Source organism: Schistocerca nitens, chromosome 5 (genome assembly GCF_023898315.1).
Source record: "Schistocerca nitens isolate TAMUIC-IGC-003100 chromosome 5, iqSchNite1.1, whole genome shotgun sequence".
NCBI classification, from domain to species: domain Eukaryota; kingdom Metazoa; phylum Arthropoda; class Insecta; order Orthoptera; family Acrididae; genus Schistocerca; species Schistocerca nitens.
In genome coordinates, this window is record NC_064618.1 from 246335669 (window position 1) to 246349498 (window position 13830).

General features: G+C 36.9%; 1 protein-coding gene across 4 annotated transcripts in view; it reads left to right on the plus strand.

Moving 5' to 3' along the window:
- LOC126260119 (FHF complex subunit HOOK interacting protein 2A-like) overlaps positions 1 to 13830 on the plus strand; it is a 204048-nt gene that overhangs the window by 92746 nt on the left and 97472 nt on the right. For all 4 annotated transcript variants that reach the window (XM_049957364.1, XM_049957363.1, XM_049957366.1 and 1 more), the window contains one exon: positions 11758 to 11848. In XM_049957364.1, the coding sequence (XP_049813321.1) occupies positions 11758 to 11848 (91 nt within the window). The remainder of the gene's footprint in view (positions 1 to 11757; positions 11849 to 13830) is intronic.

Sequence of the window (13830 nt, forward strand, 5' to 3'; positions counted from 1 at the left end):
TCAACATATTTATTTAGACACTGAGTCTCGAAGAATATTTTTGGTCATAATAGAGGAAACTTCACCTATTTCCAGCCAGTGAACTCTTATTGGCTGGTGACTTCTTAAGTCACCCCGTACCCAGCACAGGCCCCACACCACACTGACACACATAAAATGAGCTCGCCTGCTGGTTGTGTGGAGAGGGGTAGTGGCCCTTCAGTGATGGGAGTGCAGGTAGAGGTCAAAGCATTTTGTGAAATGCTGAAAATATACTTCTTTTTCAGATGATGTGCTATGACAGGGATGTCACATGGAAATAGAATAGTGGTTTTGCGAAAGCACGTTTTTAAGACTTTTGTGTTCATATACGACATGATACAATTGCAACAACTACATACACTACTCACATATATACTTTGCACCACACACAATAGATAGTAAAGCTGGCAGCAGTGATAGAGGGCATGAAGTGAAACTACAGCACCTGAGTTTTCTTTCAAATTTACATTTTACCCAGTGTACAGAAATTCACGGAGCCAACTCCTAATGAGCTTTTAGCATCAATTGGGGAATTAACTCATTTTTTAATGTCCCCTTTTCTCTCATTAAGCCTAAAATAACACTTTAATCGTGGTGAGCATATGTAGTGTGGCTTGTAAGAAAGGCGTTAAACAATAACAGCAGTGGTGACAAAGTGTGTCATTAAGCAGATGTCCGCATTTATGCTTATGGTTTAACCACTTAGCTGCTGTGATCTTTTTGGTTTAATTCAACATGTTCATCAATTTTTGTTTTTTTTACTGGATGAGAACAAAATATGATCTCTCAGAAACCCTTGTTTTGAACATAATTTGCAGTCATAGCATGTCAGAAAATGACTCAATTACCTTGTATCCAGATACCAGTTTCGATTTTTGATGAGTTTTAACTTGCTGTTACACATCTGTGAATTTTTAAGAACCAATGTACTTCATTACCACAAATTATTGTATAAATATAGTTTTGCACATTTAGTTTCCTTCACTTAGAAGGATTTTATACAAAAGTATTGGAGATGATTGCAATTTTTAATCATATATACCAATTACATGTGCTTCTGCTCATATTTTTGGAGTTTTAACGTGTTCCTCAATTCTGCATTTTGCGCAATTTTGCGTTTTTTAAGTCTGGATAGCATGAAAATGTAAAATAGGGGGTCCTTCTGTATATGTATCTTGTAACTGAGGGAGTCAAAAATTTTCAACATTTGTTTGATTCCTGCATTTATCACAGTAAATAATATGAATAAAAAACCTAAAGTCAGTTATTTTGAGCGATCTCAATGGTCCAATTATACTGAGGTCTTCTTTCTTTTTTTTTAAAAAAAAAAAAAACTGAAAACCAGTTGTTTGAGCAATAACTGCCACCTCTAAGCAGAAATCGACACTAACAGTGAGATGATAAGAGGCAAGCCACAAACTGAAATATATTGCAGACAATAAACAACATTGAGTTTACTCTTTCTTTACTTGAATGATTTGGTTGCACCTACCCAATGCATACTTTCCAAGAATAATTTGTAAACATATCTTTCAGAAGAGCGAATTGTTTTGTCTTTGCTACTCAGTTTTTGAGATTGATCAGGAGTCCATCCACCCAAATGGTATTAAAGATGCAACCATAGATTGACTAAAGCTTCTGATGATGACAGTATTTGTGAACATTTGATTTTGAAACATGTCCAACAGTCATAGAGTGTGAGTTAAATATCGTATTTGGACATGTATAAATTATTAGGCAAGAAATGGCAAAGAAAGTTATGCTGTATTCTGTTTGTAAACTAATATTTTATGTTGTTGAAGCCATTTACAGTTCTTGAAACACATAGAACAACAGGCTGCAGCTCATGGTGGGTTGCCTGAGTTGCATAATCAGCTGATGTCTAACCTCTACTGTAGCCACTGTATGCTGTATGGGAAGGGCTTTAGAAGTTTGGTGATGGTGTAAGACTGAGATAGAAAGGGGAAATTGAAATAATTACATAAAATGGAACTATTATATTTTGCTCAAGAATTGTTGATACATGCAAATCATTTTCCAACGTTTTCAGTGGAAGAGCATTGTACCTGAACCGTCAGTAAATAGCTAGCCGATAGAAGTGTAATAGTGACTTTCAATAAAATATTTAATTCAAGCTGGGCATCAACAACCACTTCCTTGCTTTGAGCTAGCATATACCTTGCACAGCTAGTATTGTTAGTAAAAACTAGTTCATGTTGTTAGTAGCAGAGACTCTTTTTGCTGGTGCTGTGCTGTTCTTGAATATTCTGCCTGTGCAATTAACAGATGAACACCATTGTTGGTTATGATACAGACATTCATCATAGTTGCGTGATGTTGTCAACATGTAAACACAAAGTCATTAAATGCTAGTATGATCAAGTAACAATGATCGTATGTTGTGTTAAAGTCTCCTGGACTGAAATTGACTTATTATTGGGAGATTATACACAAAGTTTCACACAAAGCCTGTGTCTGTGAGTAGAATCACACCCTGCCAACCCTGAAAGAAAAGTATATGCATTGCAGCAATTTATAAAACTACAAAGAGTGAAAATAACCTTACTGGTGCAACTCATCTGCAATCTATACTAGCACTGAAAGCATTTTTCCATACTCTGAGTACACGTTAACTCATGTAAAGAATTAAACAATGACAAAAAACTGACAGGTCAGGACAAAATAAGTGTTCTTCTTCTGCTTTCCAAAAAACTTTTTGCAAGAAATTTAATAAAGCTGGTGAAAACAAATAATGTCAGTTATGAAGCAGCAAGAAAAATTAGTATCTGAGAAATGTTTATCTGAGAAATGTTTGAAGTTGTATGTTGCATGTTGGCATTGCAAAATTCTTTCATTGAAACATATGGTGTTGTTCCATTTTGTGGTATTAAATGTTTGCAGAATTTCACTTATTTTTAAGCAAACTCTGATTTATCCAAATTTATAGTAACTTCTGATTTCCAGAATGCTTCTAAAACTTGATGTAAATGTTGATATGTTCTTCACAGAATGTCAGACTAATCCCAATATCTTCCACATAATTGGTAATATTTTGCAGTAATTTGTTTCGCCATATTTGGTCCAGCACATACATATGTAAGTGCTGCTGACAAGTGTAACCTGAACAACATTCTCTTGAATTCATCATGCCTTTCATTTTAAGGAAACAAGGTGTAATTTCTGCTCTCTGAATGCAGTTGTATCTGCCAATAACTGCTGGTCAAGTCACAACTGGTTAAATATTTTATGCTTTTTAATGTTTGTATAATGCCTTCTAGGTCTTTGTGTTGCTCCCTTTACAATAATATAATGTAGTTTACAGGCCTTGGACCCTTGAAGGTTCTGACAGACCCATATTTCTTGCCTACAACATGTATCAGATAACACTATTCATTCACAGAGCACTCTGCGGTGGTGTTAATTTAACATACAATGAATTTTGTCACAAATTACCTTGCTCTCTGATGATGGAATAGGATAACTCATACTTTTGAATTGTTCAAGGTTTTTAACGTTCAGAAGTGGACAAATCCATTTATAAGTTCTGTCTTTTGGAAATAATGTTCAAGTAACATCGTAACAATTCACTAAGTTCTTTCTTCTTTGCTACATGCAAGTTCACCAACTGTTCCATCTCCTGATGGATTGCACTGACAGCATTCTGAGTGAAATATTCTCTTTTGTAATTAATCCTGTCTTTATGTCATAGCAGAGCACTGTCTTCCTCTTACTTACATGTCCTAAACATCCACAAATTCAGGCATACAGTACCAACATTATTGCCATCGAAACATCCTTTAAAATAAATAACCTTCTCACTACCCCACAGATGCATGCAGCCATGATAAAAATCTAACCTGCAGTTCATTTCTGTCAGCCAATCAGTACCCAATATCAGTCCCCTTATTGAAGTTTTTGCTACCAAAAAGCCATGCTTGTTCTCTGCCATTTGTGTGTTGAAGTTCAGCAGCACTTGTCCTATAATATTCACAGAAAAACTGGCGACTTCTCTCATTGTTCAAACTGCACAAACAATTTTTCCAAAACTGCCCTTAATTGTGCACCAGAATGTAATTATGAGTCAATATCAATTAAAGGTGTCAAGGGTTACTCCATTATTCTCTCATTTTTTCCACTACATCTTTCTACACATTAAAATCCAGCTGGTACCATATCTCCTTAAGACTGGTAGGCTATGACCCATTTTTTGATTTGTGAGTCTCATCTGAAACTAGTCTCAGTTTTTCAAGTTTTGCTGTGGCTGTCCATGCTCTTCATTCTCAGAATGTTTCAGTGAATTTTCAAAATTCCTGCATTCTTCATTTGAAGCTGGAGATTATGATAATTATAATTCTGATAGTGATCATTGTGGTTCCAGCAGTGATCATCTTTTGATATCATTCCATTTCCTTATTGATTACATCTGTTAAGTGGCACTTAATGTCTGATTTCTCCTTATTTACATTATCAGTTACTGAGTTTGGAATTTCAAACGAAAATTCATTGCATCTGTCTTTTAGAGCATCTCATAACAACCCTGTAATTGACTCCTGGGAACAAGTGTTACATTCCGTAATTGTTTTATAATTTTTTGTACATTGGTTTCAAAAGCTGTTGCTGGACACCAACAACCAGTTTCCTTGTTTTGCGAATATTTGCCTTTTACATTTAGCAAAATCAATATTATGTTATCACTTGACCAGCAAATTTTTCAGTTGACTATGGCATTTGTCGTTCATGATTGGAAACTGGAGTTTGACTGTGTAGTTTAGGACTGCACTATGTCATGCTTGCTTTGAAACTCTTAAGTGCAGTTCTGTTCGGTTTAATCAATTAAATGATTGAATTCCTTCATGGTATTTGTAATCATGTCCCACAGTTCTTGACGATTATGTTCAAACTTCTTGTCAAGAGAATCAAATTTCTTAAATTCATAAGCTCTTTAGTTTCTCTATGGTGTTAAGATTTCTCATTCAGTCTTTGTGACATTACTGCGGTGTAATTTCACAGCCTAATTACATAAACCATGCAGTACTAATTGACAAAACTATGAAGACCTCGGTAGTCACTTTGCCTCCTGTTTCTCAACATAGTTCATGTTAGCCATGTGTGTTGATAATGAAGACCAAGCTCGTTAAAGACAGGAAAGATGGGGGAGGGGGGGGGGGGGGGAGGAAAGAGAGAGAGAGAGAGCACTTGGCATTGTGGATGCAGAATTGAGAAAACTCAGTACAACTAACATTATACTGGGTGAAAATAGTGGAGTAGGTAACAGTTGACACTAAAAGAATGTGCAACTATCTGTATTCTCGAATTTTATTACTATTAAAGGTGGCTGGGTACATATTTATGAACTGACCAGTCTGGATATTGTGCATTAAGTTCCACTTAAAGAAGGAAAATGGTCATGAAGAATCAAGATAACACAATAGGTGGATAACCCTTGACATATTTTCACTAATTAATATGTGACTGATTTGTTATCTGTTTATTTCTTCCATCTGTACAACTTCTCTGTACTTTTTCTTCTCTCTTCCTCATTCTTACCAACTTTTATAACTCCACTAGCTGTCAACCACAGCTGTGCTCATATACCAGTAGTTTTGTTATGATGAGTGTTGGTGAGTAAGTAGGCTATTGTATGTGCAATAACATAAGCTTCCCTCTGCCTATTTGGGTAAGCATAGCTTGTTAAGGGGCATGGACAGGATCATGCATCAATGCATTGTGATACTGAAGTAGTTATATGTTATGCAACAAATTAATAATTTTTCAACACGATTCATGTTCATGGGTGTAGAAAAAAAAAAAAAAGGATGTTTCAATCTGTACCTTACCCTCTTAGGGAGTTGACGTATGTTGTTATTTTTTAAAATAGCCTATTTTCTTCCTCAAGTTTGAACCCATTTCATTGAAATCAGTTTACAGTTTAGTTGTTAAAACATACCAAACAGAATTATCTCCACATTTATAATATTAGTATGGAAGTGTGGATTAAATACGTGAGGATTTTATAAGCCTTCTATTTGTTGCATTTGTAATCTCCCCCCTTCTCCGTAGTTTCAGCTATTGTCCATGATAAGCAAAGTCTTTTATGAAAAATTTGAGAAGTGCAAGGATTACAATAAACTTTCTAGCTTACTTAGCTTTTCATGTAGAGTTGGCACCAGTTCGTCTTGTCTAGTGGTCTGATTCTTGAAGCTGAAATTCTCACATGTTATGTCCTCATGGTTGAATTGATCTAAATAAATTTGAAGCTTGCTGTTGCAGAATTTTTGTTGTTACGTTAATATATTTTGTCACATTTACCTCATGGTTGAATTGATCTAAATAAATTTGAAGTTTGCTGTTGCAGAATTTTTGATGTTATGTTAATATATTTTGTCACATTTTAGTGTAACATACAGTCTTTTGAATTTTCACATTAACAAAGCCAAAATTACGTTGTTTGCCAAAAATACAAAACTATGTCCAATCACATCAGAGACATGCTATCTACTACCTCAGTGTGCGGTAATAACCATTTCCAAAGTGTTTACAATTTTTCTTGACAAATGCATTTCTATTGATTTCTATTATTATTTCATAAATGAATTGAGAAATAGACATAGTAAACAGTACGAGATTGCATAATTAATAATAGAAATTTTGAGTGTGCCAAATATTTCATAAATTCAAATGTTTCTACAAAAAATTAATAATAACAATAATTTTAACTGTACATTCAGAGCTACTACTTATCCATTGTAACATCAAAAATAAAGTAATTCCTTTTCATAAATTTTAGCTTGAAATATAACATATTGTGCACTGAGATAATATTGAACTGCCCAAAATTTGAAAAATAATACTGGTACTGACAACTACTGTTGAGGAAAAGTAATGCTAGAAGTGGATGTCCAGTTACATACTGAATTGTATTATGTTGAACATACCAACTGATAAAAGCATTTTAACAAATACAATATAATTCAAAAGTTATAGAAGAAACAGCCTTTTCAAAGAGTAATTACTTTTCTGTAATTCATGTAATATTCTTCAAATCAATAAATATCTTGTACTACACACTTTCTAAAGTAGCATATGCTGTTCCCCAGATTTCAGTAATTTAGTCATGAAAACATAACACACAGAGCTGGGCTACTTTTGCATTTATAATATGAATGCCGTCTGCAGATTTTCTTTTATCTTGTCTATTGTTGCAAATCTTCATTCTTTCAATGAGGTTTTCAACTTTGGAACTAAAACAAAGATAGGCAGGGACCAAGCTTGAAGAGTATGGAGGATGAGGCAGCACAGTGAATACTTTTTTTGTGCAATATTCATGCATCAAAAGGAATGATTATGTGGGCGTGTTATCGTGATGCTAGGGCCATGAATTGTCTTGCCACATTTCAGGCCTTTGCCGTCTCACATTTTCTTGCAGGCATTGCAATGTGTCCCAATAGTACCATCGATTAACAGTTTGTCATGTTGCACTAATTCATAATGAATGAATCCTTCAAAATTAAAGAAAACTATCAGCATAGCTTTGATATTTGACCTGACCAGGCAAGCTTTTTTTGGTCTTGAGGAACATTTCCTGACCCATCATGAAGATTGAACATTGGTCTTAACAGCATCACCATAGACCCATGTCCCATCAGCAGTTACGATTCTCTTAAGTGTTCCAGCGTAACATCAAGCGCCAGTATGATGGTCAAGAACATTAGAGCTGAGAGGGCTGTGAAGGAAACGTCAGCCAATAGTACGCTGACTGACACCTCTCTAGGACGACAATGAGACAGCAGCAGCATCTACAAGAAGAGGACGTAAGTGCCTCGCCGCCTGGCCACAGCTCAGTTGAAGACTAACCTTCTATGAACGCTACAGCAATGAATTATGAACAGTATTATTTCACATGTATTAGAATTGCTATACTGAAGAGATGTACTTATTTTGTCTGTTGCCCATTGCAATAGTATCCAAGGAAATTGACAGAGGTCCGAAATGCGAAATAATTTGGGTGAAGGTCATGGTTAAAGCAGGCTCAGACATGGTAATTGGATGTCTCTATAGGTCCCCTGGCTCAGCAGTTGTTGTGGCTGAGCACCTGAAGGATAATTTGGAAAATATTTCGAGTAGATTTCCCCACCATGTTATAGTTCTGGGTGAAGATTTTAATTTGCCGGATATAGACTGGGAAACGCAAATGTTCATAACGGGTGGCAGGGACAAAGAATCCAGTGACATTTTTTTAAGTGCTTTATCTGAAAACTACGTTGAGCAGTTAAACAGAGAACCGACTCTTGGCGATAACATATTAGACCTTCTGGTGACAAACAGACCCAAACTATTTGAAACAGTTAATGCAGAACTGGGAATCAGCGATCATAAAGCCGTTACTGCCTCGATGAGTTCAGCCGTAAATAGAAATATTAAAAAAGGTAGGAAGATTTTTCTGTTTAGCAAAAGTGACAAAAAGCAGATTTCAGTGTACCTGATGGCTCAACACAAAAGTTTTGTCTCAAGTATAGATAGTGTTGAGGGTCAGTGGACAAAGTTCAAAACCATCGTACAATATGTGTTAGATGAGTATGTGCCAAGCAAGATCGTAAGAGATGGAAAAGAGCCGCCATGGTACAACAACCAAGTTAGAAAACTGCTGCGGAACCAAAGGGAACTTCACAGCAAACATAAACACAGCCAAAGCCTTGCAGACAAACAAAAATTATGCGAAGCGAAATGTAGTGTGAGGAGGGCTATGTGAGAGGCGTTCAGTGAATTCGACAGTAAAGTTCTATGTACTGACTTGGCAGAAAATCCTAAGAAATTTTTGTCTTATGTCAAAGCGGTAGGTGGATCAAAACAAAATGTCCAGACACTGTGTGACCAAAATGGTACTGAAACAGAGGATGAAAGACTAAAGGCCGAAATACTAAATGTCTTTTTCCAAAGCTGTTTCACAGAGGAAGACTGCATTGTAGTTCCTTCTCTAGATTGTCGCACAGATGACAAAATAGTAGATATCGAAATAGACGACAGAGGGATAGAGAAACAATTAAAATCGCTCCAAAGAGTAAAGGCCATTGGTCCTGATGGGATACCAGTTCAATTTTACACAGAGTAAGCAAAGGAACTTGCCCCCCTTCTTGCAGCGGTGTACCATAGGTCTCTAGAAGAGCGTAGCGTTCCAAAGGATTGTAAAAGGGCACAGGTCATCCCCGTTTTCAAGAAGGGACGTCGAACAGATGTGCAGGACTATAGATCTATATCTCTAACGTTGATCAGTTGTAGAATTTTGGAACACGTATTATGTCCGAGTATAATGACTTTTCTGGAGACTAGAAATCTACTCTGTAGGAATCAGCATGGGTTTTGAAAAAGACGATCGTGTGAAACCCAGCTCGCGCTATTCGTCCACGATACTCAGAGGGCCATTCGATACAGTTCCCCACAGACGTTTAATGAACAAAGTAAGAGCATATGGATTATCAGACTAATTGTGTGATTGGATTGAAGAGTTCCTAGATAACAGAATGCAGCATGTCATTCTCAATGGAGAGAAGTCTTCCAAAGTAAGAGTGATTTCAGGTGTTCTGCAGGGGAGTGTCGTAGGACCGTTGCTATTCACAATATACTTAAATGACCTTGTGGATGACATCGGAAGTTCACTGAGGCTTTTTCAGATGATGCTGTGGTATTTCGAGAGGTTGAAACAATGGAAAATTGTACTGAATCACAGGAGGATCTGCAGCGAATTGACGCATGGTGCAGGGAATGGCAATTAAATCTCAATGTAGACAAGTGTAATGTGCTGCAAATACATAGAAAGAAAGATCCCTTATCATTTAGCTACAATGTAGCAGGTCAGCAACTGGAAGCAGTTAATTCCATAAATTATCTGGGAGCACGCATTAGGAGTGATTTAAAATGGAATGATCATATAAAGTTGATCGTCAGTATAGTAGATGCCAGACTGAGATTCACTGGAAGAATCCTAAGGAAATGCAATCCGAAAACAAAGGAAGTAGGTTACAGTACGCTTGTTCGCCCACTGCTTGAATACTGCTCAGCAGTGTGGGATCCATACCAGATAGGGTTGATAGAAGAGAGAGAGAAGATCCAACGGAGAGCAGCGCGCTTCGTTACAGGATCATTTAGTAATCGCGAAAGCGTTACGGAGATGATAGATAAACTCCAGTGGAAGACTCTGCAGGAGAGACGCTCAGTAGCTCGGTATGAGCTTTTGTTGAAATTTTGAGAACATACCTTCATCGAGGAGTCAAGCAGTATATTGCTCCCTCCTATGTATATCTCACGAAGAGACCTTGAGGATAAAATCAGAGAGATTAGAGCCCACACAGAGGCATACCGACAATCCTTATTTCCACGAACAATACGAGACTGGAATAGAAGGGAGAAGCGATAGAGATACTCAAGGTACCCTCCACTACACACCGTCAGGTGGCTTGCGGAGTATGGATATAGGTGTAGATGTAGATGCTTGCTACATCTCATTGTAAATTTCTCAAAGTTAAGTATTGCCATTTATCTTACTGTAATAAAAATTCAGTACTAGGATTTGCTTGAATTGTTGTTTAGCGATTCGAGAAAGCAGGTTTCCTAGGCACCCTATATTAGACAAGTGGACAGGACACAACATTAAGGAACATCTCGTACTCATTTGTGTGATTCGAAAGTTCTTCTCAGATTGTGAGGCAAAGGTCTTTCTGGTCGTGGCTCATGAGCCATGGGACGAACTTAATGGCAAAACGATGTGTTTCAAGATGTTGTGTCAGGATTTCAGACATGATCCAACTGAATGTTACATCCTTCTGCAATCTCTTGGAGAGTCAGTCTTCGATTGGCAAGCACAGTTTTGTTGACGTTCCTGACATGAGCGTCGTCAGTAGATGTCGAAGGGCAATCTGAACAAGGCTCATCTTTAACTTCCAACCAGCCATTTTTAAACGATGTGAACCATCAGTAACACTGAGTATAGCTTAAGCACTCATAGCCGTAAGCTTCCTGTGTCATTCAGTGTGTCTTTGTGAAAGTTTTCTTGGGTTTGAAGCAAAATTTAGTGCAGACGCGTTGCTCCTGTAACGGTGCCATCTAGAAGTTCGCAAATTGTGCAACACAACATTCTATGCATTACAGCACTGAACATTAACTAACAGACATACAAAAATGAAACTTCCAGCAGTTACATATTAAACACAGGTGTGTGCAGGGATTCCAACCACGTTTCGCTCCAACACACAATTGATGCAAAATTATGAATGTTACGGAATTTTTTGAACAAACCTCATATTATAATGAATTTTTACACATCTTTTAATTTCCATCCTTTTCCTCAATTGTTGTCTGTTTTTGCTATTGTTAATTCCCTGCAGCGAATAATTTCCACACAGATTTCTTTCTTTTTCACTTGTTGTGAAAGTTAACGTTTCTCAATATTGTATTCATTACCTCAAACCTTGCTGTGATGGTCATGGTGTAGAGATCATATTAAACACTATTTTTGAGATATCATTCTGTCTATAACCTACATTGCTATCATCTGTCTGATGAAGTGTGTCCATACTGTTAATAGCATGTTACACTGTGTGTGATCTAACTGTACACTATAATGATCACTAAAAAGAAAAAGAATGTTAGAATGATCAGTAACAAGTAAAAGAATGTTAGAACTCAACTTTTCCTCCCTTTTGTGTTTGTTATTGCTATTTGTCTCTTTGTCTTTGTCTTTAGGTTTGATACTCCTGCTTGGGATGAAGGAGCACCCTTTCCCGGTTGCCGTGAAATTACATCATTTTTTGCATGGTTTGACTACTGCAACCAGGTTTGGATAGCTCTGTCATATATTATTCAATATGGTATGATTAGTGAAATACTTTGTAATCATACTCTTCTTTGTTGTTGTGTTATTTTGTGATGTACTCTTGTTTAGAGTTCATTATGACTTGTATTGGCAAGAAATTTCTTTGATCTTTAATATCTCATAAACCAGGATGTTAGATGTAGTTGCTGTTTATACTTAAATAGGGTTGCCACAAGTTCTAGATATTAAGGAATTTCAAATGTATTAGGGAAATCAGGGAAATATCAGCAAAATTTAAAAAAAAAAAACAACACTAGAAAAATCTAAAAATCTTGTTTAAAAAACAAAGATGATGTGACTTACCAAACGAAAGTGCTGGCAGGTCGATAGACACACAAACAAACACAAACATACACACAAAATTCAAGCTTTCGCAACAAACTGTTGCCTCATCAGGAAAGAGGGAAGGAGAGGGAAAGACGAAAGGATGTGGGTTTTAAAGGAGAGGGTAAGGAGTCATTCCAATCCTGGGAGCGGAAAGACTTACCTTCGGGGGAAAAAAGGACGGGTATACACTCGCACACACACACTCATATCCATCCACACATATACCTGCTTGTGTCTGTATATGTGTGGATGGATATGTGTGTGTGTGCGAGTGTAGGCCACACTAGTGGACGTCCACGATGGGCCAAAACCACGGGCCATTTCTGTCGGTATCTCTAATGGGTTGGGTCTGCCAATCTGAAGCCCATCATTTAATGTGCTAGCCCTGCCCATCAGATGTAGTCTCACTATTCTGCCTGCAGATCAGGTCTGTTTGTGTGTGACATAATGCAGTGGATTTTTGTAGTTTATCCAAGGACCCAGGACTGTGGTTCTCCTCGGCGATGGATTTCAGGACTGTCTTACCACAAGTGCATTGTACAGCACAGTGCTTCATAGACATTTTATTTATTCTATTACATTTTGGCATGTTGAAAATAATTTGTGTGTTAGAAAGTATTAACAATAAGAAAAAGAAAATTGTGGCAGTCGTTGGCAGTTTGTACGCTACATACTCATATATTTCTCGAAAGAAAAATCACACAATATCTGTAAAATAATAGACATAACAGAGTGACTGATAACCGACAATAACAAACATAGTAGAACCAACATTTTATTGGTGGCCACCTATAGTGTTGGTTTACACAGCTCTTCCGTGTCTTACACACTTCTTTCAAGAGACTTACGTTTTTCTGGGATTATTTCTGAAATCAGAGGGGATTTTGAATCTGTCTTGTGACTCCAAGACATTGCATATTTTTGTCACCAAATGTGTTTTGTTTTATTGAAATGAAATAACAACAGTGGTCTTAATGAAACACATATACCATTTGGCTCGCTTTCTCCATCTAAAAACGGTTCATTACAAAAGCTGTTGATGTTAGTACTTAAGATTCTTGCTCACACGGGGGAGAAATACGGAAGTCCTTACATTTTTTTGTCAGCTTATGGCTTTACTTACCCTTGAGATCTCAAAATTTGCCAGGGAAAAATGCTAAAACTTGTCTGGAAATTAGGGAAACATCATAGAATTTCACCTGGGAAAACTTGTGGCAACCCTGTTAAATTACATTGTTTTCCTTTGCAAAATAGTTTTGCATGTAGACATAAAACATTTGTTTATTGTTATGCGGTAACAGAAATTAAGGGTTGAATGGGGTAACAGAAATTAAGGACTGAACAGAGAAAATGTAAAACCAAATGTAATTCAATACTATCTCACATCTATTTTCTCTAATACAGCTGAAGTATCATCTTCACCTCTGTTTGCAAATCACAAAAAAATTATAAAAGAATATTAGGTATATTTAATCCTTCATCAGACATAGAAAGCACACACACACACACACACACACACACACACGGCCAGTTGTCTCTGGGCACTAAGGACTGACGGAAGCTGCATCTGAGGTAAGCAGCAATATTTGCTTGAGTGGGGATACAGAAGAGGCATG